This window comes from Grus americana, chromosome 1, assembly GCF_028858705.1.
Source record: "Grus americana isolate bGruAme1 chromosome 1, bGruAme1.mat, whole genome shotgun sequence".
In the NCBI taxonomy this organism is placed as follows: Eukaryota; Metazoa; Chordata; class Aves; order Gruiformes; family Gruidae; genus Grus; species Grus americana.
Window position 1 is genome coordinate 132,019,671 of NC_072852.1, and position 26,989 is coordinate 132,046,659.

The 26,989-nt window shown below is 40.8% G+C and overlaps 1 protein-coding gene across 1 annotated transcript in view; it reads right to left on the reverse strand.

Annotated features, from left to right (window-relative positions):
• Positions 1–2,411: 2,411 nt before the first annotated feature.
• Positions 2,412–26,989, reverse strand: part of PHEX (phosphate regulating endopeptidase X-linked) — a 110,220-nt gene continuing 85,642 nt past the window's right edge. Inside the window, exons 16-22 of the mRNA XM_054804785.1 lie at positions 20,670–20,724; positions 17,366–17,433; positions 15,611–15,741; positions 12,247–12,312; positions 12,042–12,146; positions 10,257–10,333; positions 2,412–6,809 (exon numbers count right to left, since the gene is read on the reverse strand). Coding sequence (XP_054660760.1) covers positions 6,707–6,809; positions 10,257–10,333; positions 12,042–12,146; positions 12,247–12,312; positions 15,611–15,741; positions 17,366–17,433; positions 20,670–20,724 — 605 coding nt within the window. The 3' untranslated portion in view covers positions 2,412–6,706. The remainder of the gene's footprint in view (positions 6,810–10,256; positions 10,334–12,041; positions 12,147–12,246; positions 12,313–15,610; positions 15,742–17,365; positions 17,434–20,669; positions 20,725–26,989) is intronic.

Below are 26,989 nucleotides of genomic sequence, written 5' to 3' on the forward strand. Positions count from 1 at the left end.
CTAAAGAAAAGAGTTTCTAATTTCTGTTTATCATCCTATTCAGAGGTCACTCCATATGTTGCTCTCCTCATTCCAACACAAACCACTGAAGCTCTATTTTAGCAGGATAACATGGAAACATATGTCTGGAAATTGTCCGATTAAGAGCAGCCCTATTCCACAAAACATGCCAGTGTTTTTAAGATGCGGCGATGCTGCATTCTTTTATAAAGGCACCATTTTTTTCCTTTAAAATGCCACGATAGGGAGATTGGTTGATTTATATGCCTGTTACACGTACTTGGGAGAAAGGAAAAAAGGATGCATAAAACTAGGAGTCAGTGGCAGAATAGCAGACAGAGCCTTTTGGGGTCTCTGGACACCCTAGAAAAGGCAGATAGCCCCTCCAGCCCACTGGCCGATGGGGTGAGCTCTGCGCAGGCACGGTGCCGGGACCCCCGCAAAAGACTGAGCTGTGGCACCCACACACTTCCCAGTGAGTTAAAAGGCAGAGAGGTCTCCTGCGCTCAGGCTTGTCTCTTAGCAGAAACGATGTGGCAAGTTTGTGAGCCATTCCCCTGGCCCACTTGGGCAACTGCATCTTCTACGAGAGCATTTTTTTTAATTGCGCACTGTGGCATACATTCATAAATGCATTTTTCTGTAATTGCTGTATTGCAGAAGATGGGGGGGCGGGGGGAGGGGGGGAATTGCTGGTTTTACCCAAATACTTCCCTAGAGTTGAAGTAAGAGGATGTGACATCATATTTTTTTTCAGATTCCTGTACTGAAATCTCTGCTACTCACATTTCAGAAGGGGAGTATTGTCCGTATAAAACAACCAACACTGTCATTGCTCAAAGCAGCGTTGGTATGTTAAATAAACTTTGTGGCAGAAAAAGTTTTAAAATCCCTTTTGAAGCCTTTCCCCTAGCTTCGTTAGACAGGTCACTTATTCACCAGTTCCAACAGTAGATATGCATGTGATAAAATTTTTGGAGACATTTTTAAAAATCTGTGTCTAAGTTCACACCCGCAGTTAATGTCTGCATCTGTGTATGTATCTAACCTTGTACGTAAAACTGTTTCAGCCATGGTGCTTATGGATGATTAAAATTACATCATTATATCTCTTTCTTTGATCACAAATTAGTGTAACACATTATCTTGATTCTCAGTAACTTCCAACTTTGATGTAGTATTTAATAAAACATAATGCTGTGTTGGAGAATCCCTCCGGAATCTTTAATTTCTTTTCTTTTTTTAATATATATTACATTTTAAATGGGATTAAATTGTCTGACTAGTGAAGCGGGCTCTTGCTGTAGCAGATAAACCCTGCATTCCTCAGGGTGATCTACAGCCATTGTTAAAGCATCTTTCCAAGATGCCGGCAAGCTCAGCAAACCCTGCAAGAGTTAAGCAAAACATTTTCCTCGTGCTGAGGTTGGTTTCATGCTCCAACCCCAACCTCTGCTTTTTTGCATTCATCTTTCTCCATGCAAACCTTTGATTTTGCCCGTAGAAACGTTGGTAAGGCTGCGCTGTAAAGTAGGCGACAGAACTGATGCAGGCTTTCAAAGACAAAATCTCCCTGCCACCCCAAATCCAAGAGCTGTGTGGAGAGTTGCCTGCACAAAGCTACGGGCTTTGAGAGGCTGCGTCGCCACAGAGCATCACTCAAAAGATGCGGCAAGGCCACCTTCAGCCATCGTCCCCAAGGGCTACAGTTGCACAAGGGGTGCAGCACCGCTGCTTATGGGAACCCGAGCAGTGTCAGGGAACTGGTCAGAGCCCAAGAAACAGGGTGGTTATTGATGTGTAAGGCCTTGGCACAGTCCCTGCGCCTGAACAGCCCTTGAGCAAGTGTTCGGTCAGGCTCATGAGGAACAGGGCGAGGCAGAGCAGCAAGCTAAGCTACCTGCAGTCACCCCCCCCCGCCTGGGAAGGCAGCGAAACCCTCCTTTGTGCTGGCTGGGAAGAGATGCCGCTGAGCTGCCGTTCAAGCTCGGGCATGGTGCTAGGGGTATCCTATTAAAAACACTTCTGGAAAATGCTTAAAAGCATTTGAAAAGCAGGTGAGGCTACAAAGGGTGGGTCGATACAGGAACAGACTGGGGCAAGAGGAGAAGAGTGATGCTGACAGGCAGGTGGATCTTCTCCCACACCTTCTTATCCTCTGGCGGCTTATGGTTGGGACAGCTCAGCCACCTGCCCGTCTGCAATTTCTGCAGCTTCCAGCCATCGTTCACAGTAGTTCCTCCAATTTTAACTTTAATTTTAATTTTAATTTTACTTGCCTCCAGCAGATTGGTGGAGGCAAGTGAAGCTTAATAAACTCTGGCTGAAACGGCTAGATGACTCTGAGAGAAGAGGTCCTTCTTAGGCTGTCAAGCAGTAACAGTAGCCTTGAGAACCTGGGGCCATGTCATTGTGCTCTTTATTACATTTTATAAAGACAAAATATTACAGAAGGAACATTGTAGAGTTCAACAGTAGCTTTTGCCATACTGCAACATAGGAAAATTCTTCATCACTTTGGCTTTTATTGGCTAACACAACTGTCTTTAAAACAGTCAATCAACGCATTATGCAAGAAGAAATATTAAAAAGTACAACAGACTGACTAGCAAAATAAAAAAACTGATTGAAAAGACATAAACACGAAAGACCTTTTAACTCACTCTAGTTCTGCTTCTTGAGTCGTCAGGCTTTTAATATTTCTTTGGAGACAGATATATATATATAAAACATTGTTGTGAGATATACTTCTAAGCATGTAATTTGTTGAATAATACTCAATGAAAAGTTATACATAAAACCACCTGATTATTTTATAAATAATTCAAACGTTTAGCATCATGATAGCGTTCCTACCTAAATGCTGAAGTCCCTCTGCCTCTGCACAAGGCACAGCTTTATAATGCAACTGGGTTTTTTGGTCCTTCAGCATCAAGACCCAGCTTGTATGTCATTTATATACTGAAGCAGTTTGCACAGGTGAATAGCAGAGCCACCTTTTCAGACAGCTACTCGTGAGTAAAGCTAACTCTTTCACAATGCGATCGGCAGAATTACTCACAGTGTGTAAGGTGGTGTTTTAGCATTTTCAGGGTTGGACCAAAAAAAGGAGTAGAGTAGAGTAGAGTAGAGTAGAGTAGAGTAGGAATAGAATAGAATAGAATAGAATAGAATAGAATAGAATAGAATAGAATAGAATAGAATAGAATACAATACAATACAATACAATACAATACAATACAATACAATACGAGTAGCGTAGCGTAGAATATAGAATAGAATAGAATAGAATAGAATAGAATAGAATAGAATAGAACAGAACAGAACAGAACAGAACAGAATGTTTACATATTTTCAGGACCCAAGAAGGGGATGTGGGACAGGAGTAGGGATTGTTGCTTTATGTCTACACAGTACAAAAATATCTCTTCAAATTTACGGAAGTAAAAATATTTTGTTCATAGGTGATCCTTCCTCTCCTGATCACTGGAAGAGAAGATTACCAAGTCAACAGGAAGAAGCATTTCTCAATATGCTTAAAGGAAAAAGAGTTCTGACATAATTACTGGCAATTAAAAAACCACACCAATTTAAAGCTCTGGGAGAAGAATATATATGATGAATGATCTGTTTGCATAGATGTAATAAGTGAGCCTGATAGCAACACAGCAAGGCATTGCCAGCATAGACCCAGGAGGCACAATGTGAAAGCAAAGCAGGGCCAGGGAGTCTGGTAAAACAGACGCATCGGGAAGAGCCCTCACAAACCATCACTATGCTTTAGCTGCCTTTGGTGACTGAGTTTTAAGAATGCATTTCATTACTTTCTGCTTTGCTTTCCAACTGGTACCTAAATAGCTGACTCCAAAGTGAACTATAAATTGCATCATCAGCGGTTTGGTTTGAGGTAAAAAGCAGGCAGCTAAGGCAGGACAGGATCCTCTCATGGGCATGTGCAAGACCTAAGCCCAAGGCACTGAAAACCTGCATCAACAGCAAGGATTCCCCAAACCTGGATACTACTGATGAGTGTGCCAGTCAGCAGCAAGGACTTCTGTCCTTCCTGGCAGCATCTAGGCCCCCTCTCAAGTGCTAAAATCAGGGTGCAAAATTTGGCCATGTCCCCTCTTCCTCCCTCCTAGTGCATTGCCTCCAAACCCTCCAGCTCCGCGCTATCCCCCTGGCCCAGGACCCAGCCCCTGCCTGCTGTAGGAGATCGGTGCTCACCCTAGTGAGGATGAGACAGTTTTGCAGCCGTTCCTGTGCTGTTTGGAATACGTATACCACAGATCAAAAATCCTTGGTACTAAATGTGAAAGACCCGAGCCTAGCAAGGAGCAGCAACAGTGATGTTTAAGGCAGCGAACATCAGGCGTTTTGGAAGAAATTGCTATCCAGTACAGAGAAACAACCTCATAAACCACAAAATGACAGAATCTGTCCCACTGGAAAACGGCCATGAGAGAGAAGCTCTTGCAAATGGATCTCTGACCTGAGAGATAAAATTAGAAAACCCAAAGCTGACTGTTATGAAACCGGTTTTGCATAGTCTAGTAATTTAGAAAGTTTAGATAAGTGTTTGAGTTGATGGCCTGACTTTTCTGAGGACAACGACCGTATTGGTACTACCTTTAATGGGGCCAGGATATCACCCCTGAACTTCGTGCTGCTGATCCAAAGCAGCCAACATCAAGTCGTGTCAGTGCTCATACGAGCACAGGAATGGATTCAGTACAGTACTCAATTTGCTAAGGAACTTTCCCATCAGTAGGCAAGCTCAAGACCCATACCTGCTTGTTTGAGGGAAGTCTCTATGAAAATGTTGTCATCTAAACAGTTTATGTGAAAAATATCTCTAGGACAAAAATTTAGTTGTGGCAATTCAAATGACAAACTGCAATCCATGGAACTCAAGAACAGAGCTGGCTTGAAGGAAGCAAAAGTGCTTTTCCTCTTAAGAAAACTTCAACTTTTTCAGGGAAAATTTGGAAAAAAAAGAAAGGCCTGGTCCCAAAACACAATATTTTGTTTCTTAGAAGTGGCAACAGTGCCTTGAGTTCAGGAGTCTCTGCTTCCTTCTCTCTGGAAAGTAACCTGAGGGCCTGTCTCCCTCCATAAATTATACTTCCATGACGTCCCCCTTCTTTGTAAACAAACATAGGAAACTAACTCCATTTGCAAAAACTTAGCTTCACGTGAATCTTCCTCCACCTTGATTGTTGGACAATATTTGACCAATCCTTGTAAAAAAAGTTTATCTTACTAACATTTCTATACTGATAAAATTTAAGCAAATAGAAGAATTTATATATTTTTGAATATATATATAAAAGTATATACCCACAGAGACATACAGAGATTTGCAGTAATTAAATCAATCTAAAGAAACTCTCTCTCCATTTGAATCAAGTCCACCATGTAAAAATGAATTAACGCACAAGGTATAAATAAATACCAGTTAAATATGTATCTTTCTGTTGGGGAAGAAAAGGCTGTTTTGGTTTTTTCCCCCCTTAGTAGTAGTTATGTGTTAAAATTTTTCTGCTGAAATAAAATATGGATTTTTATGAATGGTGTTAGAAATCAAATGAAAAACTCAACTGGCCTGCATGTATACTGCATTTAAAAGTCCTCTACTCCTGAATTGCTCTTTTATCCAGACAAGTTAAGTGCTGCTGGTACTCTGTTTTTCAATCACATATTCTTTCCTTAAAATCACAAGTCACCCTGCCCCGTCCAGAACATGGGGACAAACATGCACACTACTTACGTTCCTCTGTAAGACCTTGACACTAAGAAATCCCTAAATTAAAACTGGCACAGTATTACAGGCTTAAAAATAAATTTAGGTGAAGCTAGCTTCAGCACAAGGTAAAAAGCACTCTTGGAAAAAAAACTGCCCACACCGTAAACAGGAATAAGTGCTATAATATTTCTGAGTATCATGGTGCTGGGAATTCCATCTGTAAGCCTCTGATTTTCACCATACATTGATTTTTATCATAAGCTGTTCTAAAATTAGAAAAGGCCATGATCTGACAAGTATCCTTTTTGTGTAGTCCTAGCAGATGGAAATCATGAGGTACTTTCTCAGCTTGAAATTGCTCCAAAACCTGAGGCACTAATCTGACATATTAAACCGAATTTATATAAAGTCTTGTGTTTTTACATCATGCAACATCGTTTATGGCACGCTGGGCAGTGACAGCTTAAGTTATGAAAATGCTGCATCACACAGCAGATCAGAGCTGGCTTTATAGCAGGTCTCGTGAATTTCTTCATCCAGAAAGAATAAATTTTGTGGGGGAGCATTCTGCTTAGCACCCTTGCAGAGCAATAGATTAAAACTGGATTTTAGCATTTACCTCTTGCTCAGCTATAAATCAGGAATTAGAATTGATAATGGCAGTTATCCATCAACAGCAATGCAACTGCAGATGAGCAAGAGCAGTTTTATGGATAAAAGAAGTTCCCTTTTTTATTATTGTTAAAGAAAATCTATCCTCTTCTATTTCAAATGTTTCTAGGCTCTGAATAGAGAGTGATTAGATCCATGCAGGTCATCAGCATGGATAAGGAAGATGCATTTGAAGTAACGCCTCTCCAGACTGCAGAACATTATTCTGATAGTCTAGCAGTGGGCTTGAGCTCAGGTGCAGCAGTTCACTTTGCAGACCCCTCTCGACAGCAGACCTGGAAGAGATGTCTACCACAGCCGGCAGGATTCTGCCCCTCGGTTCATCGTCGTGTTTGTTGGGCAATTGAAAGCTTTACGAAACTCTTCAAAGTTGCTCATGGCACCGATAACTCTGCAAAAAGAAAAGCGATTGACATGCAGGTTGTCCTCTGTTAAACACTACAGGACTGCAAGTGTTTCTGCGTGTTCACTTCAGGCTGAATTTTCAGGCTTTCCATGTCATTTTTCCACAAATAAAACAAAAAAAGTTCAGGAGAAGCACTCCCACTTAAAGTTAATGTGAAGACAATTCTATTTTATTTGGTGCTTTGAGAATCATCTTACTTTGCTAGAAACTCAACCAAAACCAATCGCGTTTTGTGGATACTAGGTCGTTTAGAACAATTTTGGCAGCAAAGGTGGGAGATCAGCGGCAGCCTTGCACGGTGGGATCCTTCTTCCGGCACCTGCCCAACCGCTGCAGTCCAGCAGGCAGGAGCACGTAAGCACACGCTGTGGTTGTGCTGGAAGTGGCTTGATTTAGCTCATGCTGGACAGATTCTTGTAACAACACCCGCTGCACACCCATGTACGCACGCGCGCACACACGCACACACACGCTGGCTCCCTGGGACTTTGCCGCCTGAGGCTGGGGAGCAGGCAGAGCCTTTCCTACTGGCCACCTCAGCCTTACACCTGTGAGCACCTCCACTCCTCTGATATTTTGGGAATGTATTTTCTGAGGCTTCTGCCCTGATCAGCTCCCAAGCTCTCTTGCTTCCACCACAGAGAGAGGGATACTGAAAGAGCCACACATCCTGCCTCGCACAAGCTAGACGATGCGTCTGCATCCCAGACTGGCACCTTCAGGCACAGGGGAAGAGCTCGCTCTTTGTATGCAGTCATCCTTGGCTCCTGCCTTCATGTCTGTATTATTTCATGCTGTCAGAAATTATTATTTTACCATTTCTAGATTAGGATTGTGGTGTTTGGTGATTTTTCCTATGCTTTTAAGCATCTTGGAATTTACTAACGTGAAATTTGCAATAGTATTAAAGTAAACATTATCCCAAGGTAAAAGCAGAAAAGTATCTACTGAGATATTAATTGTATGCCTTTCCACCCTCTTTGTTATGCAGTGGGAAGGCGTTTTTCTCCATTGCAGACAATCAGCTTCTCAGCGTAGCTCAGCGTGGTAGAAAACATTCTTATTACATTGATTAGACTTTCTGTGGGTAAGAAAATTTGCAGTCAGCTGGTGCAAAAATGTCTAAAGGTCAGTTTTGTTGGGTGAATTACAAAATGATGTCAGGCTTCAAATAAGATATACAGCTTTACTGTAAAAACATTGCAAATACATATTCAGGGACTGGAACAGCAAGAGCTGGTCATGCAGAACTGCTGCTGAAGTTGTTGGGAGTTCTGCCTGCCATGCCAGGGATTTCACTCTGAAATAGGCATTCAAAAATGGTGAAGACACCTGCTAATACTGAAAATCTGCCAATTAAAAATAAATAAAACCAGAATCTAGCCAGCAAAAGATCTTTATGTGTCCATGCATATGACTTTTCTACCCATGGTTTGATATTGTCACACATTAACTGTGGAATCAGAGTGGGCTGTCTGGATTTCATCCCATTGAACTACAGCAGAGACACCTTCCCCTGAATGGGTCACCCTGGGATCCCTTAGCAGTCAATAGAAAGATGTACTTGCAGAGTATAAATAATCCAAATTTATTACTTACAGAAGATTATACGTGTGTGCACGCATTTTTGTGTGTATGTATGTATTTCAAAATGCCTATTCTTTTTTGACTGTGAAGAGAACCTGGGGTGACTAGCTCAGATGCACACACCTATGCTCAGGATATGTGTTGCTCATTTCTATAATCTTTTATACTTACCTTTCATAATGACTTTAAAAAGGGCTGTTTGGGCTTTTTGGATAGCAGGAACTGTCAATGTTGAAACTAGCTGTACTGCTGTTATAATGGTCTTGGGACATAAATGAAGCAAAGTTGTGGGAAATAGATAATATAATTTGTTAGCCCAGTTGATAGGATTTACAAGAAGAGACAAGCATCACAGTTTCTCTTCAGGTCTGAAACAGAAGCCTATTCTGAATATCTCACATCAAAACTAAGAAAAAGTTTTGTCTGTATTTTCTAGACCCCGAATTCATCTAATCTTCTCTGGAATTTTCTTTCTTAGCCCGATTCCTTCATGAGCTTTCCTCATGAATGCTCTAGACCCAGATTTCCCTGTATATTTTGTGATTTGCATCATCTCATGGGACTGTAGCTATGTAATGATTCGGAATATATAAATATATATATAGGTAAATCAATCTGAGGACTTTAAAAGGCAAGAGATGGTTATTTTACCAAAATCTTAACAAGGGTAAGAATTAGAAAAAAAATATTGCTCTGTAGGCTGATGATCAGCCTGATACTTCTGTCCTCATTGTCATGATGTATTTTTCATTGTTAAAAGGCATACAGATTTGCATACTGCACTAGTTTTACCCTTGCTAGCTGGTGTAACAGGTAGTGCAAAGGTACAGTAGTGCAGGTTTCAATGCAGACTATGGAAGTCTACCAAGACCAAGCATACACATCTGCAATGCTGGCTTATATTAAACTTGTGTCATCATGTTTCCAGTTCCATTATTTCTTAACCCATTCTGGTTATAAGTAGCCTAAGGTGTGTTATGCGTGCCATGTTTATATCTTCAGCTTTGGCGCAGCTGTGTCAAGGGAATATGTCAGAGTACCTGTGAAGCAACCTCACAACTCTCCTGTGAAGGTAATGTAGCACTTGACTGAGGACAAACGCACAATTCTCAGATAAGTAAATACAACTGACATGAATCCCAACAGAAAAACACTTGCTCTTGGTCACACAAACTCTGCGGAGAAGCAGAGAAATAAACTCTGGCTTCCTAATTCTTATGAAGCCTTTAAACCTTCCTCCCATTCCAGCTTTTCTTTCTTGAAGTTCAGGGGTGTCGGTGGTTAGAAGAGCCTGTGGGGGTCCTTTTGGTCAAGGAGACAGACATGCTATTACGGCTGGACTACCACAGCTCCTTCAAGCAAAGTGTCTCTTGAAGGGCAACTCAAGAGTTCAATCCTGAACTGAATTTACAGGGCATGTTTTGCTTTGCATTGTCAACATAATTCAAGGTACTCACTTTAAAGATTTTAATGAACTCAGGTAGATTAAATCAAGGACCCTCCTAATATTCATTGTTTTCTAAAGTAGAATTGTGTAGAAAAAAATAAAGTGATAGATTAGATATTATAGATACTCAGGGCATGATTATAGAACATCACAGGGATCAGAATGTGTTCTGGTTCAACTGCTTTTGAAGGTAGATGCAAGACCCTCATTTTTACAGAAGAGCATTTGTAATAGTGAAAGATAAGCTAATAGAAACAGTTCAATTTCAATCTAAGCCAAGAGCACAGTCCAATTTTGTATTTGCTCTTAAACCCCTCTTAACATGCTAAATTTCTGCACTTGTGTGCTGCAGTGATTGATTCTGTGTGTATACCAAGTAAATACATTATTGGCACTACCTGAACTGAGGAGGGCTGTGAGCTCCAATATATATTTGCTCTCTCGCAGATTCTGGTCTAAAGGAGTTGCATCTTACCTAATAAAAGATAAAAAGCAGAAATAGGCATGTTATCTGGGATGACTTTGGAAGTAAAGTCGAATGTAATGTTTCCGTTCTTAAGATGCCTATGACTTACACAATGCACAAAATAGAAAGACACCATGAACTCCTATTTTGTTTCACCTTTGCTAACTTGCAGTTTTCGTTGGTATATTCTCTTGTTTTTCAAATCCCTTACTGGATCCAGTCTCCACCCACTGTTATTCTCCACCTACTCATTCCCATCATCTAATCATAGTCACTTTAGTAGGTTTTTTTTTGAGGTTGTCTTTAACGGTGGCTTGCTTTTCAGCTTGTGCTGCAGCATCTGACGCTTAATGATTACCAATACTTCATGGTTTCAAAGCTATGTAATGTGTATAGAAGGTACATGTAATGATGCTTATCATCTCTAGAATGGCAGCTACACTACCTGACACACTTGTTCTATGTTGGAATGTAGGTTTCTTTTGAAATTACACATTTTTCAAGTTTCCATCAGTGGTCCCCCATTCACTATTCCTAATACGATACTTGACCCAGTTGTAGTGAGCACAAAACAGGGTATTTGCAGAATATTTGCACAACTGAGTAATCCCTCTTATGCTGTACCCATTGCATGAAAAATCTCTTTTAAGCAGCCCCTGCCTTACCTAAGCCCCTGTGTTGAATATTTCCTGTCGACAAAATCCTTTAGGCCAGACTGCCCACAGGACGTGTGGACTTCATTGCAATTTTGGCTGGCTGGAGACAGCCCTGGCAGTTTGAATGAGTCTGTTGAGTGTCCTGAGCTCTGCGGAAGTAAGCTGAGCTCAAGGGTAGCTGGCATGCACTGCTCTCACTGTGCATGTACCTTCCCTCAGAAGGTCCGCTGGACATATGACTCCTGCAGTGGTCCTGTAAGACCCCAGAGCTTCCATATGGCTTCAAGGTTTTCCCAGGGGAAAAACGACACAGTGTAAAACTCAACTCAGCGTAAACAACCAAAGTGAAGTCTTTTCATTGGTGAATGTTGTCAAGCTTAACTGGCCATAGACCCATACACAGCTGCTACACTGACTTTTGGCAGAGAAGTGATTTTCAGCTAGGGTTGGTTATAAAACAATATTGGTTGCATTGGGTCCCATTTCTTCAGTTTTAGATGATTCATTCCTTCAACTGGTGGGCAAAGTTTTATAGCCCAACTCTTACTCCTTGTGTAGGGAGTTTGTCCCAACTCTTTTAACCAAATAAATAATTTCTGATTCTCTCTCTTGTTCTCTAAAAATCTCACTACTGTTTAGTTTCCCTGAACAACATGCTCAGTAAAGAATGGTGAAGGTATGCTTGCAACAGGAGTCTGTGGTGGAAGCAGTCAGAAACTGCTGCATATGGCAAGCACCAGAAAATTGGGAATCTAAAATGGAAAGAGGTTAAGGAGTCAATACATGCAAGAAGAGCCTTGCAGCGGAGGGAAGCAGTGAGAGGAAAGAAAGCTGCCATGACAACGCTGTGCAAAACCAAGAGCAATTTCAGCAGTTCTAGCACCATGGTTAGATGAGAACAAAGAGAGAAAGAGAAAAGAAATAATAGTCCTGGGAGAAGTCTCTGCTGATACCCTGAAAAGTCTGGGTTTGGCTGGTGTTGAAACAAAGCAGTCTCATCTCTGCACTGTACGTTGTGCAGATTAATAGATGGGAACTTGAAACACATTTGTACTACTCACATGGGCGTAACTCAGAAAGAAAAGCTGGTTGTGTGTGAACTCAAGGCCTGGAAGCAAAGGCTCTTCTTCTCCTCCCCTCTTTTCTGCAATCCATCTCCTGTATGCCTGGTAAGAAAGAGATACTGAGTGCTTTTCAGCAACATGGAGCCTAACCACAGCTTTTTTTTAAATAATACTATGTTTCAGATATTTTTCATCTACTTACCCTGAAAGCCTCTCGCAAACCTCCATTATCTGCAATGTTCTCTGCCAAAGTCCTCTTGCCTTTCACCTGGCAGAATGAAAGATCATCAGTCATTTGACCCATTTCTGAACTTCCTTCTGATCAAATTTAATGTAGTGACAGGACAAGGGGTAATGGCTTTAAACTGAAAGAGGGGAGATTCAGATTCACTGTGAGGGTGGTGAGGCCCTGGAACAGGTTGCCCAGAGAAGCTGTGGCTGCCCCATCCCTGGCAGTGTTCAAGGCCAGGTTGGATGGGGCTTTGGGCAACCTGGTATAGTGGAGGGTGTCCCTGCCCATGGCAGAGTGGTTGGAACTAGATGATCTTTGAGGTCCCTTCCAACCCAAACTATTCTGTGATTCTATGATTCAAGAAACAGGGGAAAAAATAGAATAACGCGAAAACAAGCTCAGCCAATTTCAACCATCATATGTCCGGTTAAAAAAACTGTGTTTCAATGTGAAAACTGTCAGTAAACAATTCTGCATGATGAGTTATCCTGGCTCTGGTCCTAGATCTCTGTAGCACAAAATGTAGTAGATAAAATGCACTCAAGAATCCAGTCCCTGATCTTTGATCTGAGCATCAATAATTTTCCCCTGAAGACTGTTTTTCTGAGGTTATATGTGAGATCCTGTAGCCCCTTTCTTAAACTTTTATCTAAAAGGTTATATTTGTTTCTCTATATAACTCTTTATATATTACTGGCATGCTAAAATAACTTTTAATTCATAACCTAAACCAGCATAATTAAAAATAACTGTCAGTGACAGAATTGAAATTGATAGTATATTCAGCGCTCTAAAAATATCTGCGAAGGAATTGCGCGTTGCTTTTCCCCAGTATTGATTCCAAGGGCAAGAGCAATAGCAACAAGAATATATTGTGCAAAGCAGTGCTACCTAAGCTTTCTGAAAAAGCCAGTCTCCTCGTATTTCCAAGTGCAATATCATTATAAAGAAACCCTCATTTCTGCAAGTGCAGCACTATCTCTGATCACCCAGCCTACAAGGGTCTTGGTGTTATCAAACTGTATTTGTAATTAAGCAGTTTTACTCTCTACTATGCCTTGAATGAGCAAGGTGATTGAGCACAGTTTGAGCAGAGCTCTGAAGGACAGCGCTGTCCTGCAGATCCTCTGATGACAGGCTCTCCCATGACACAGGGATGGGTATAGGAGGGTTGGTGTCAGGACCCACCTTAGTTTCAGGATGGTGAAAGAGGGGAAAATGGGGGAGAAGAGATAAAAGGACCTGGAGATACCTAGGTACATGTGCACAGCCCCACCACTCGGTGGAGACGAGCACTCAGATTGGACTCAAGGCATTTTGCTTGATGCCTTGGGTCCAATGTTACACCCAAGAGCGTAACAAAGGAGAAATGGGAGCAGTGGAGGAAAATGCACCCCTTTCCTGCCAGCCCTCCCTCCCCTCAGGAGGCTGGGGATGGAGGTGGAGAGAGGCTTTTACGGAAAAAAGGTGCTGGGACACCAGCGAACATGCACGCACAACAGCTGCCTTTTTTTCTGGCCTACCTACTCTTACATTTTTTCTTGCAGTGGGCTTGTGAAGTAGATTGATTTAGAGCGTAAGATGAGAGTAACCTAGCAGTGGCACTTGGGCCATAGGGCATTTTAATAAGTGGAAGAAATCTTTCCGCTGATTTCAGGCAGCTCTGGGTCAGGTATCTGAGACTACTGTGTGCAGACAGTTCGTGACAGGGCTCAGGGACCACGATAAGCCCTTTATTTGATCAGATGACTTTATTTGATTACTGCACTCTGAAGCTATTTCTATATCCACTTTTTCTTTCATTACTCTTCTTTTCTGAAGATATTTTTATTGCAAACTGGATGAGAAATGAGAAGAGTAAATAGGTTTCTTGATCCATGTAAAATATTCGTATGGGGTAAAAAAATCTGCAGAATGTACACATATTGATGTAAATGACAGGCAAAAAAAAAAAAGCGCTCATTGCATGCATAGCTCTTCATACAGAAGCTATAAAATATGGCAGAAAAATATCAAGATTCTTCTTCTATCATCTAAAAAAGGGTTTTAGGTTATCCCACGGAAATAGGAGGAAAAAGCCTTACAAATGCTAAGGCTGTGCGTAACAGAATGTCTCCAGTAAGCCCATCCACGGACTTCAAAGGCAATAGCTGCATTGGAGGGGAAATTCAGATCTACCACATCCCAAGAGACACCATAGAAGGTAAAGGAGATGGCCAAGCCAATGGCAGGAGCATGGGAAGAGCTTAGTCACATCCTTGGGGAAGGTTTTAATGACCTTCTTTCAGTGGCATTTTTGCATTGACAGTTTTTGTCCTACAGATATGCAGGAATGAGCCTGAGAATTTTTATTGCTAAATTAGCTTATACAAAGTACTTCAAGACTGAGTTGTTGGACTTCAGACTGGACTGCGATATGGCCTTGTTATCTCTGAGACTAATACAAACAGCCTGGGGAAAGTGTTAAAATTATTGCTAAGTGTTCAATGTGACCAACTATTCTTAAAAGGCAAAGGCGTAATTGTATTTCTGATTTTAAAATATAAGTAGAGGTGGTAGAATTGAGTGGGGGGTAGGGTATGTGTTTTATCCTGAAAATTAAGATTAAAATCATGTCCCAGCCAACATTACTGGAATTTTAGCTATTGATTTCTGAAGGTCTGGAATTTATCCTTCATTTTGGACACTTACATAATGTGCACATTTTCAGGGAAGCCCATAGCTCTGATGATAGATGATGCAACAGAAACCATTCCCTTGCACTTCCTTTCTCAATCCTTTTCTATGAGCTACTGCTATCATACTCCCTTCATTTGAGATACAAATTGGGTCTGCATGCACACGTGGAAGAAATAGCAAGAGTTGAATCTGAAATAAAGTAGGGTTTATGCATCCATTTTATAGCTGTAATAAATAACAGGTGGAATTGCTAAAGGAATCTATAAAACATGCTATTATATTCTTTTTAAAAAGAGTGGCTGCTCAGTTTTCATTATGGACCTCATCTTCAGAAGACACATAACATGCTCATAGTAATTAGACCAGCCCTGCTGAGTGGCTTCATCCTCTTTCTCCGATTCCAATACAATGTGATGGGAAGAAGTGGTTTAACCCTGTCACCAGGGTGTGGGCAGTGGTGTTTGACTGGACTAATCAAATCTGACAGACAATTTTTATCACAATTATTCACTTCAAAAAATGATTTGTTGTAAGAAATGAAGTTGGTAGCCTAATATCCCAATATATTGGGATTTATAAAAAGATAACTTAAAAAAAAAACCCCAAAACAAACTTCTAATGCACCACTGCTTTCAGTCACTGATGTTTCACATACATGTAAGCCAGCTCTTTTCCAGTAGTAATTGCTGTATTGATCAATCATGCATTTTGTTTTCTCTTTAAATTTTTCTTCAGAGTCTGTTGTCCACCAAGGGTCTAAATTTCCATTTTTGTCATATTTCCGACCTCAAAAAAGAAAGAAAGAAAGAAAACAATTTTTTTTTTTTTTTTTTTGTAGGAGAAAATCCCATACTTTTCCAGTTTTGGAATCTATCACCAGTGCAGAAATGAGAGGTGAATGTATTCACACAAGTATGTGTACAAAATGGGTAAGATCAGCGAGCAAAATCTTGACCCCACTCAAGTCAATGGTGAAAAGCTGACATTCTATTTATTGTCATAATTTCCATTTTCAGAAAAAAATAGTAATGACTAATGAGTTCTATAGTACATTTTATAATTACATAGTGTAAGAGGCATATGAGCTTTCTTGTAAGTATAATTGCAAGTATTTTTCATCCTCAGCCCATATGTCTTTGACTCTGCAAACCTGATGATAACTAATTTATTATTAATTAATTATACGCTTGACCAGAAGAAAAATCCATTTCACGGGAACTTCTGAAGTTTCCATTTTTTGCCTTGGAGCAAAACCAGAACATTTGAACCCTATTCATGGAAGCAAGGAGAATATATATGTATATCCCATTCCCCAGACTTATGGTTACTGCAATGGCTTGTGGAAGATTCAGCCTCAGGTGCCTGATCCACCTCATTTGTAGGAGGGTATCTAACCCTCGGCGTGTCTCCAGCCAGTCACCGAGGAACCTAAGATTTGCTTCCCTGGTTCCAGAAGCCAAGTTTATCAAATCAAGCTATCCACTCAAATAGATGGATGTACTTGCTACACCATAACCCGTATGATATGGAAGCGGTAGGGCAGATGGGAGTTTGTGAAGAAACATTTCCCCATTCAGGGGTGTTTAACTATGCAAAATGTTGCGGAGCACTGCCAACAGGATACAAGGTTTTCCTTTTATTTTTTAAAAGGTATTTGAAGTAACGCAACATAAGCTACCTAACTTTAGTTATGCAGTGAGCTAGAAGCCTGCTTTCCCTTAAGCTTCCTATATTTTCAGTGGAAAGAGATTTCTCTAGACAGTGAGTCAGAGCAGGATATCAAGTCGGACAACCAGAATTGCTCCCTGAAGGAGGAGGTTTATATTTCTCTCTATCCCCGCCTCTCTCTCTGGAGCTCAATTTTAAAAAGCACTTTACTGAGATAGCCAGTTAGATGATGGTAATGCCCCACTCAGTTTTTCAGGACAGTTAGTTTGATGGTTTTTCTCTTCCCCCCCCCCCGCCCCCAATACGTTTTCTGTTCCACTTTTATTCCAGTATTGTATTTTAATATTTGTCTATAATTGTCTATTGAAAAAAGTCAAAAACTGAAATGAAAAGTTTTCTTGGAAGACATTTTTATCAATCAGAAGTTATCTCTTTGCCCTTCCCACCCCCTACCCTCCAACCACGATTTTCTGAATCTGTTGTTGATTTAATTTCCATTCAAAACAAACAGAAATAGTCAAACTTGTGATATTCCTTACCAGATAAAATCTGGTTCAGACAAGTAAGATTGTATGTAAATAAATAAAAAATTACAACTTCATAATTTTTTTTCACACAATTCAGCATTGTTAAAAAAAACAAAACAATAAAAAAGCTAAAGCATATACAACTCAGCTTTCTAATCTGTCAACTCTGTTAGGGGGAAAAAAAAAACCTTATCAACATACAGAAAAATACTCACCGTTGCTATCAAATCCATGAGTAAACTCATGGCCAACAATTACTCCTATGGCACCATAGCTTAATGACCTGTAACACAAAGAAGCAGTTTCCTCAGAAAGCGTCCACACTCATGAGCATCAAGGGACAGAAGACAGAAGAATCAAACAGATTTCTATCTCAGGAAAGATCATTATTTATTTAAACTGGTGGTGGGGTGGGGAATGGGACTAAAAATCATGACCGTACAATTTTGACTTAAAGCTGTTGAAAATCTGAGTGTTAAACTCCTGCTTGTTTCAAAACAATCTTTAATATAAAACTTTAACAAGCGTTGTGATGGTTCACCCATCTAACCAAATCTGTTGTTAGCATCATTGGCACTCCAAAATGTCTCCTTCAGCTGACTGCATTGTGTATATTCTAACTGTGAACAGGACCAAGTTATAGGAGAAATTATTCTCTTAGCGTCATCATGAAAAAAAGAATATATCAAAGGCTGCGGTAGGCTTCCGTAATGCCAGCTCCAATCGTTCTTCGCTGGCATGCAACAAACAGACTTGCAGATGACTGACTCTAGTTTGTAAAGCATTAAACAGATCTCCCTTCTGAGATCTGTTTTTAAAGAGAGGTCATACAATTTCCTTGCACCTGCCCAGGAACAGGACATGATCTACAGTCAGATCTAGCGCACCAGAGAAACAGAATAGAAAGAAATATTTTGTATTCCTGATTGATAATTAGTTATATTTTCCTCCTTGTAGCCAAATAAACATGCATCTGGGAGAAATAGGGATGAAAGAGGGAAAGGTTCAGGGCTTTTTTATATCAAATGCAGTGGATATCATGGGGGGAAAGTGATCTGCTAAACGCATCTTTCATTTGTGAAATTGTTCTTTGTGATTTTAATTATTTCAGTTATTGAGATGCCATACTTCAAAGTAGCTTATAGTATTTCTAACACATTCTATTGAAATAGGAGAAAGGAAGAGGGTTTTGAAGTAACATGTTATTATTGGACCTAATGATCCATAGCACACTAATTGCTCATCTCAGTCATGCCCCAAAAGTATTATATCATTTAATTCCCCCTGCTCCCATGACAATTCTTCACTTTATTTTTTTTCTTTCCTGAAAGGTAATTTGCATGTGATAAAATCTTCCCTACTGGTTTTTTCCCCCAAGTACTATTGCAAACCTTCACTAAAAAATGCTGGTTAAAATTATATATTTCAGCAGTGGAAATATCATCCTTTCGTGTGACAAATTTGTAATCTTGTGTAGCACACAGTGATAATTATCCATACTAAATGTACTATATTAGACTTGTCTTCCACATCTGAAGTAAAGTGGTTATGCAGGATCTTTTGCAGCTGGAGAAGTATAAAAAGAATGGCACAAAACATCTAAAGAGGTCAAGAAGAACCAATAAAAGCCCTATTACTAAATGCATCTGATTTTTCCTCTAAAGTTCTTGGTCACCGTGAGCGGCAGGGACAAAGAACAGGCTGGTGCCCCAGCACTCCTAGGGCTTTCCCCAGCTCCAAAAGATGGGGTGAAGTTTGGCCTTTGAATCCCCTTTAGCATTTTGTCCAGCTCAACAACATTTTTGCCAGAAACGCTCCCAGCTCTGTTCATGCTCTTCACTTCCGAGGCAGAGCTGGACAGAGGTGGAGGGCGTTAGGTGCAACCCAACAGGTACCATATTAGAGGGGAACTTTGTGGGACTGGGGAGGCTCAGAGAACTGTGAGGAAGCTACCAACTCAGGTGGTTCGAAGTCCCTATTTCAATATGTCTGGCATACGAAGACTCGTAACTATCAAAGGGGGCAGCTGAATGGTGTTCTGTTTCATGTACCGAGATGTAAAGGGATAACTTAGCTTTCCTTTATGCAAATAGGAGCAGCTGTTTTATGGTGGTTATGCTGGAACTGGACACTAAAATGCCACTAAATGTTAAATATTTGCTAAATCATTTTTTCCAGAAAGTGCTGATGACTTTTTGACGATTTTTCTGTTCCAGTGCCATATACTGTTTCTTTTAAGCAGACAGAAAACAGATCCAGACTATTTCAAGGACAAAAGCAATCTGTTGTCTGCTATAAAACAGCTACATTTGTTTACTAAATTTCATTTTGATACGTACTCAAGCAAAACCAATTTAAGCTAAGGTAACCTTTAAAGAAGAGAAATGAGCAAAGTATAATTCTTTGAAAGAACCACAATTTTATCGCTGTGACAGAAGGCCAGGTTACAGAGAAATCTCTTCAGAAAGCAAAGCTGGAAACAAGTCTACAATAACCACAGCAGAAAATAAGTTCACCTTAACAAAAAAAGGACTTTCTTCTCTCCCCAGTTACCACTTAGAAAGTCACCTGGCTCATAAGAATTATCTTTGAATGCAAATTCATTTGTTCCTAAATTGATTGTGTCTCTCTACATATATTGCCAAATTTCCTGTTTACAAGGACACATACAGATTGGAAGTTGGCAAACCCCAAATGTTTCAAAAGTTTGTTTTTTTTTTTTTTTTTTTAAACAAAGATTTATTAAGGATATGTTTCACCAGTAACTGGCTTTACATAACTGCAAAATAACTTTCAGAAACTGTCAGAAACTTTTCATGGTCTTATCCTGCCCTAAAATAGAAAGTTATTGAATTGCACAAAAGCAGTAATTTTTCAAAATTAAATATATGTGACCTATAATTACTCTTCCTCAGCTATAGTAGCACATGGGCCTGCTCAGGCAATCACTTATGCACAGGGAGATATTCTCATCTACCTCAACAGGCACAGGCACAGGCCGACTGTTAATCTTAGATATTAGCAGAAAGTGAACAATAAACTGATAATAAATGGCTTCTCAGGGTATTCACTTCTGTTCAGGAAGTGTTAGTTACCTGATTTACAATTCCTTTTAATACCTGCCATGTGCACACTGCTGCATCTGCATGCTATAGCATTGAAACACTTCCACTCAGGTGCACTTAATTAGCAATTCCTGTGAGAAATCAGTCATCAGTTTAAGACAACAGCAACACATACGGCTCCCAAGGGTAAGAAAAGTTATTGCACAAAGCAGCAGTTTTCAAAGTCTGGTTTTTCAAGAGTAAAAGCAGGACGTAGCAGGGAAGAACATGCAATCCAAGGGCCAAGCTTTCCCTACAGAAGGACAATTCAGTACTCCTGTGCACTACCTGTTGGTCATCTTCAGCGGTGTAGCCTTCTCTGCCATGCCCTCTTCTCTGTCTGTCTGTATTTCCAATACCTTTCCCTGTTATTCCTCATTTCCAGGTGTAAGAGCTTCCCTGGTGCAGTACTTACCTAGGATACTCCGTTCCCCAAAAGAAAGGCTTTTGCAGTTCTCCTGCTGGGAATCCTGCAACAGCAAAACCAGTGGTAGTGAGGTCCTTAGTTCAACACAGCTGAACAACAGTCACAAGGCCCAAGGACTTGGATTTTGTGACCTTTTCTGTTTAGTTTCAGAAGGTTTTGCGAGAGGAGCTTTCCCTCAGGTGGTAGTTTCAGAATGCGGTAGAGAGGATCTTTGAGAAGAAACAGAGATCCTCCCTCCTTCAGGACCACAATGGCAACAAGATGCCGCACTGCAAGAACTTTATTTTCTTCTGTGGCTACACGCATGTCTGCGTGTGTCAGTGCATGTGTTCCTGTGAATAAACACCTAGTGTTTCCTGTGAAAAAGAAGAAAACTATTGCATTGCCCTCAGATGTTGACAGATCAATAGAGAATATATAGGCAAAATGCAACAAGAATTACGAAACTGCTAGCTTAGTCAGGCTTCAGTGCAGCAAGACATATGGAAGTGGTAAAATGTAAGCCTAATTCTATATAGTCTATGAAAATCAAAGGTAAATGAACATACTTAAGCACTTTGGTAAAGGAGACCTGTAGACTATTAAGGCTGTAGAGTCAGTCTAGCTACAGGAATTACCTGGCTGCTTCTGGCAGACTAACTAGTCACCAAAAACCTGTAAATGGAGACAATCTAGCGATGATCCCCTGATGTTGCACATAGAAACCAAAATGTTCCTCAAATCCAAAGTCATAGGTCTATTTCTAATTCCCAGATGACATTTCAGTGCCACGATTCTGAAGACAGCAGAGCTGAACATGGTCAAAGTTTAACCGCCCAAAGGACTGCTAAATAAAAGACACCTATGGTCAAAGTTTTCAAATTCTGGTGAAAATTGCAGTCCTTCCAGCCCCAAATGTGGAATATGATGTCTCATGTCAGGAATTCCCATGTATAAAGTACAGGCATACACCTACTTTGAAGGTTACCTGACATGGACATAACCTTGTCAATGAGGAACCAAGTTCCTCTGGTGATTCGCTTGCTTTCCCAGGAACCTCTGCTTCGGTCTCTCTTCAAGAAATCACCTGGCCACCCAGATAAAAAAAAAAAAAACCCCACACTCATTTGATTCTGACCCTCTACAGATTTTTGTTGATAAATAGGACAAGGATTTCTTTATATCTGAGATAAATTGTCAGGCAAGATTTGTGTCCTTTCCTTACAAAGTCTTTAAAGACAATATGCTGAGTGTAATTCGTGTCAAATTATGTGGCAAGTGGCATGTCCTCCTGGCCTGCCCATCTGCTTTTTTCTGCTGCTCCTCCCTTGCTGCCTTGACCGCCTATTTGCAATTAGCTTAGAAAAAGTGTGGGTTTCAAACTTATTTTCTGAGTGTGGTTTTTTTTCTTTTACTTCTCCAGATGCTGCTTTGTTGTTTCAAGCATGTTGTCATTTGCTTTTCCAGTGCTACAAAACACAATTGTACCAATGTCAAGGACAAAGTTTTCCTGATCTAACTCCTTGCCTCCCAGCGTGCACTGAAGAGTATTTAGTATTTACTATGTACGTTTTAAAACATCTCACAGCAATGGTACACTCACGCAACCTGATGAAAACTGCTTATTAGTACAGTAAGTTCAGAGCTGGTGTTAAGAGCTGGAAATGTAGTCTGAATTACATTGCCTGGTTCCTTCCAAATATTGCACCTCAGGAAAGGATTTTGGACATGCTAAAGAGATCATTTAATGAAGGAATCATTAGGATCTGCTAACCCCGAATCATCCTCTCCCCCCAACAGCAGATGAGAGGAACGGTGGCGAAAATGAAGAAATGAGCCCATACTGAAGATGGTATGCACCAAGGTAGCACAGTCACCCCACTAATCACGTTTAGGGGTCACACAATCCTGTGTGCCTGTCACTGCACCAAGAGGCTATCAAGATCTTGTAAGGAGCTGCAATTATTTTGTCCAGTTATAGACTTGTGTGGTGAATTTGCACTTGTCTGTGTGCCAGGTGGATGTAATATACATTAAACTAGGTACACTAGGTGCAAACCTTCACTGAGGCTCATCCATCTAAGAAACATAACCTGACGGTGTCTTCATAGGACACACAGTCTGAAACGCAGTCAGATATGAGTTAAGCCATGAGATAAAGTTTTCACTAAACAAGTCACGTGAATGCACGGGAAGAAGCTCCAATCCTGAGTCCATACAACAGGTGGATAATTATTTTACTCAAAGTCAGGATCCATTTTAGGTAAGACATGCCTGAGCATAGAGCTTGCTGATGGAGTGGTTTCTGTGTCTGGGCAGCTGTGTGAAACACCTTTGTATCTTGATTGCACTAGAGGAAGCTTAGGAGGTATTTTCAGGCTAAAGCAGTGTCAGAAGCCACCAGAAGGTAAGATACATTTAAAAAAAACCTCAGGGAACCAGAATGTATTACCCACAATAGGATTTTTTTTTTCTTTTTTAAGAAAAAAAAATACGTAGTTTTGAAAGTGATTCTTGGGCAGCTAGTAAAGCAAAAGTGTCCTGTTCTCCAGAGATTAGTAGCACTAAATGAAGGAGGGTGCTTGTCCACTACTGCAGCAGTACAAGGAACAGATTCGGAGTTGGCAACACAGGGCATCCCTCTGTATGCAATGTCTCCCTCAGGCAAGCATCAACCAGATCGTCCTTGCAGGGAACAAGGATAACAAAGTCCTAGACCTAGAATCTCCTTGAAATTGTAACAGGAGAAAGATCACCTGACAGTTTCTTATTTTGTGTTGTTTGAATCCCTCGATTTAGGCAATTCCCTTGTGAAGCCTGTTTCTTGCTTGCTTGGCATATTGTACCTAAAAGAATTAATGACAAAACTCAAAGAGCTCATAGTAGGCTGTAGAAGCAATAAATACTAACGGGATTATTTACATGCCACTGGAGTTCAAGCAAGCAAAGCACTGATCCGCAGGAGTAAGTCAGCCAGACTTCAGAGAGTTTCACATCTTAAGGAATGGATGCAGGCAGTGGGAAGGTACTTTAAGTTAACACTTCACCATAAATTTAGCCCGTAGTGCATCTTTTCATGCTTTCTCCCTCAACACAGCCCCAAAAGAGGGATATGAGATGAAAGCCTCTCAGTAAAGTGTATGTGTACACTGCATTACCAGTGCAGGCTCAGCAAGGTCGTTACTCACCAACAGCACACGGAAAGAAAACTGTGTTGTCTTATTACAGACCCCACACAAACCCATCTGCCATATGTAGGACCTGGACTTGCAGAATCAGGCTTGCCTACCTTCTTACAACCTACCTACTACTGGAGCAATCACAGGACTGCAGCATCATTCTGAGATGGGCACTGGTGTCACATGCCACAAGCGCACTGGAGGTCTGGGGACAGCAGCGTTCAAGCTGACACAGAGCAGCAGTGATATCCTACATCCATGCATCTTACAGGTGGCAAGGTGGGACAGCCAGGCTAGACCATCCTCCAGATGGACTTTGTGCCACTGACCACAACACTTTAGAGCCCAGCAGTTCTAACCACAGCTCTTTTAGCCCAGCAGTTCAACCAGTTTTCAGTCCACCTCAATATGCACTTGTCTAGCCCATTCTTCAGCAGTTTGTATTTGAGAATGTTATGGGAGACAGTGCTCAAAATCTTGCTAAAGTCAAGATGAATCACATTCATGGCTTTCCCCTCATCCACCAAGCTAGTCGTCTCATCATAGAAGGCTGATCAAGGAAACTGTTTCCAGGATTTACTCCATCATGTAAACAGGGACTGATGTGAGGCTCACCAGCTTGTAGTTCCCTGGATCTTCCTTCTTGAAGATAGGAGTGACATTTGCTTTCTTCCAGTCCTCAGGAACCTCCCCCAATCAGCACAACCTTTCAAAGATAATCAAGAGTAGCCTCACAAAGGCATCAGCCAGCTCCTTCAGCACTCAAGCACTTGTAGGTGCACCCTGTCAGAGCCCATGGACTTGTGTCTGCCCAGGTCTGTTTAAATATTCTCTAACCTTCTCCTCCTCCACTGAGGATAAGTCTCCTTGCTCCAGGCTTCCCCTCTGGTCTCAAGGGCCTGGGATTCCTGAAAGCCAGTCTTACCAGTAAAGACTGAGGCAATGAAGGCATTGACTACCTCAGCCTTTTCCATTTCATTTGTCACTAGGTCCCCTGCCCCATTCAGCATTGGACCACGTTTTCCCTGGACTTGCTGCTGCTGGTACACTTGCAGAAATGTTTCTTGGTGCCCTTCACATCCCTCGCCAGCTCCACCTCCAGGTAGGCTTTGGCTTTCCTAACCCCTGTGTCAACAGTGACTCGTTGCTGAACTTTCCTCTTACCTTACTGCTCTGGAACACCAGGGGCATTTCACGCAGTGGAGTACATCTGTCTTCCTTCAAATATTTCACTCTAAATTTATGCTGATCATCTTGAAGCTCTGACAGCACTCTTTACCTGTGCAGGACTGCTTTTAACTTAATTGAAGGCTTCTAGATTAATTTTATCCATTATATCAATTTTCAGCCTCTCTCCGCAGCAAGGTGCTATGAAGCTTGTTAGAATGTATTTCAAATTTGAAACTTTAAATATTTTTTTTCCTCACTTTTACAGGGGCTTTACTTCCATTAATGAATCCATTTACCAGCTAATACCTTTATGGTATTATTATACACATTTTGCAGATGAACGCCCTGAGACTCAGTGTAATATTGTTACTTCACTGAGGAGACACAAGCAATCACATTTCATCTGATATTTCACTGAAATGATGCAGATTAATAATGGATGAAGTAAACTAAAAACACATGAGGTGGCTCACCAAATCATAAGGAAATTTGGAGTTCAAATCTAAATATGAATTCAAATTATATAGTTCAAGTGCATTACTCAGTTATATCGAATGAAATTTTTAACTGAGCAAGAAAAGACCTAGTAAAGCCTTATTCCAAGTCAGTGCATTTACAATTTCCAATTATTAGTTGGTTTTTTTAAAGCAACTTCTGACAGGCTAGTGAATCCAGTATGTAAATAGTGGATAAGGGAGACAGCTGTGCTAAACTGTGTGATATACAGGGTGCTCTGCTGACTGATGTTGTGGCAATTCTCAGATGTGTTTAAAAGTTGTAACTTGTTTTTCAAGAGTCATTGAATGAATTCAGGTGGAGAGTTTTAAAAGGATAAGATATAAGCAGAAGATTAACTGCTGGTCAGTAAACAAAGGATATTTAATTCACATAAGGAATTAAACATGAAGATGATTAAGGTATTGGTTAGTTATCTGAAAACAGCACGAAGTGCCTACATTTATTTAAACCGGTTCCACAGACTTCTGTTTGGACAACTGAACCTCTTCCCAGTGCCTTTTGAGATGATTCTACATGTCCTACTTGGGCTCTGGGTGCCAGTCTTGACGGGCAAGGTTCTCCTGCAAGTTCTCTCTCGGATATGGCAGACATGAGGACACATATCGGATGCTATAGAGCATCCCAGACAGCTCTGAGCACCTACGCTTACATGATTAGGATCAAACTCTCTGTCATAACTTGGACCCGAATCCTACACTTCAAGTTTTATCCTGTGGACCAAGAGGATAGAAAACATAAATTGTGTAAGGATAGAAAATATAAATTGTGTAAGGCACAGTAACTGTGAATACGAAGCTTAACTTTCTGAGGAGTAGTGAATAAATTCATTAACAGACAAAGAGAAGCGATGGTCTGAAAGCAGAGGACTAGGCAGCCTCTGGTTCGATTCTTGGCTCAGTTTCTGCTTCACTTGACAAGAGGCTCTTTGCTGCTCATGAAAAAGAGAGAAGCCAGCATTTCCCAACCTCAGTGGGGCAACGTGAGGAGAAACATGAGATGGTGTGTGAAGAGCCAAGGAATGCTGTGGAATACTAAGGGACTAGGAAACCTCTGAAAACACCTGTTTTTACAAGAAACTTTATTTTCTAAAGGAAAAAACTCACTAGATTCCCGGGGGGGGGGGGGGGGGGGGGGGGCTTGTTGAAGAAAAAAGAACAAATTCTCCTATTTTATACATTTATAGATAATTATAGGAAGAAGAAATAAAGAATGGATGTAAGGATCATGCATCATCTCACCTGTGACCATAATCAAATAAAAGAGAATACTGGTCATTAGTAAATAGGGAAAATTGAAAATGAGGGCTCACTTAAGAACACTTAAAGCTTACTTAATAACAGGGCTCAGAAAGTGTTCAGTCCAAATCTGTTATGTTCATTAACCTCCTGGAAACTAATGGCGCACTCAAAACTACTTCATCAATAACCTTCCAATTAGCCTAGTTCTTAAGGGAGGAGAAAG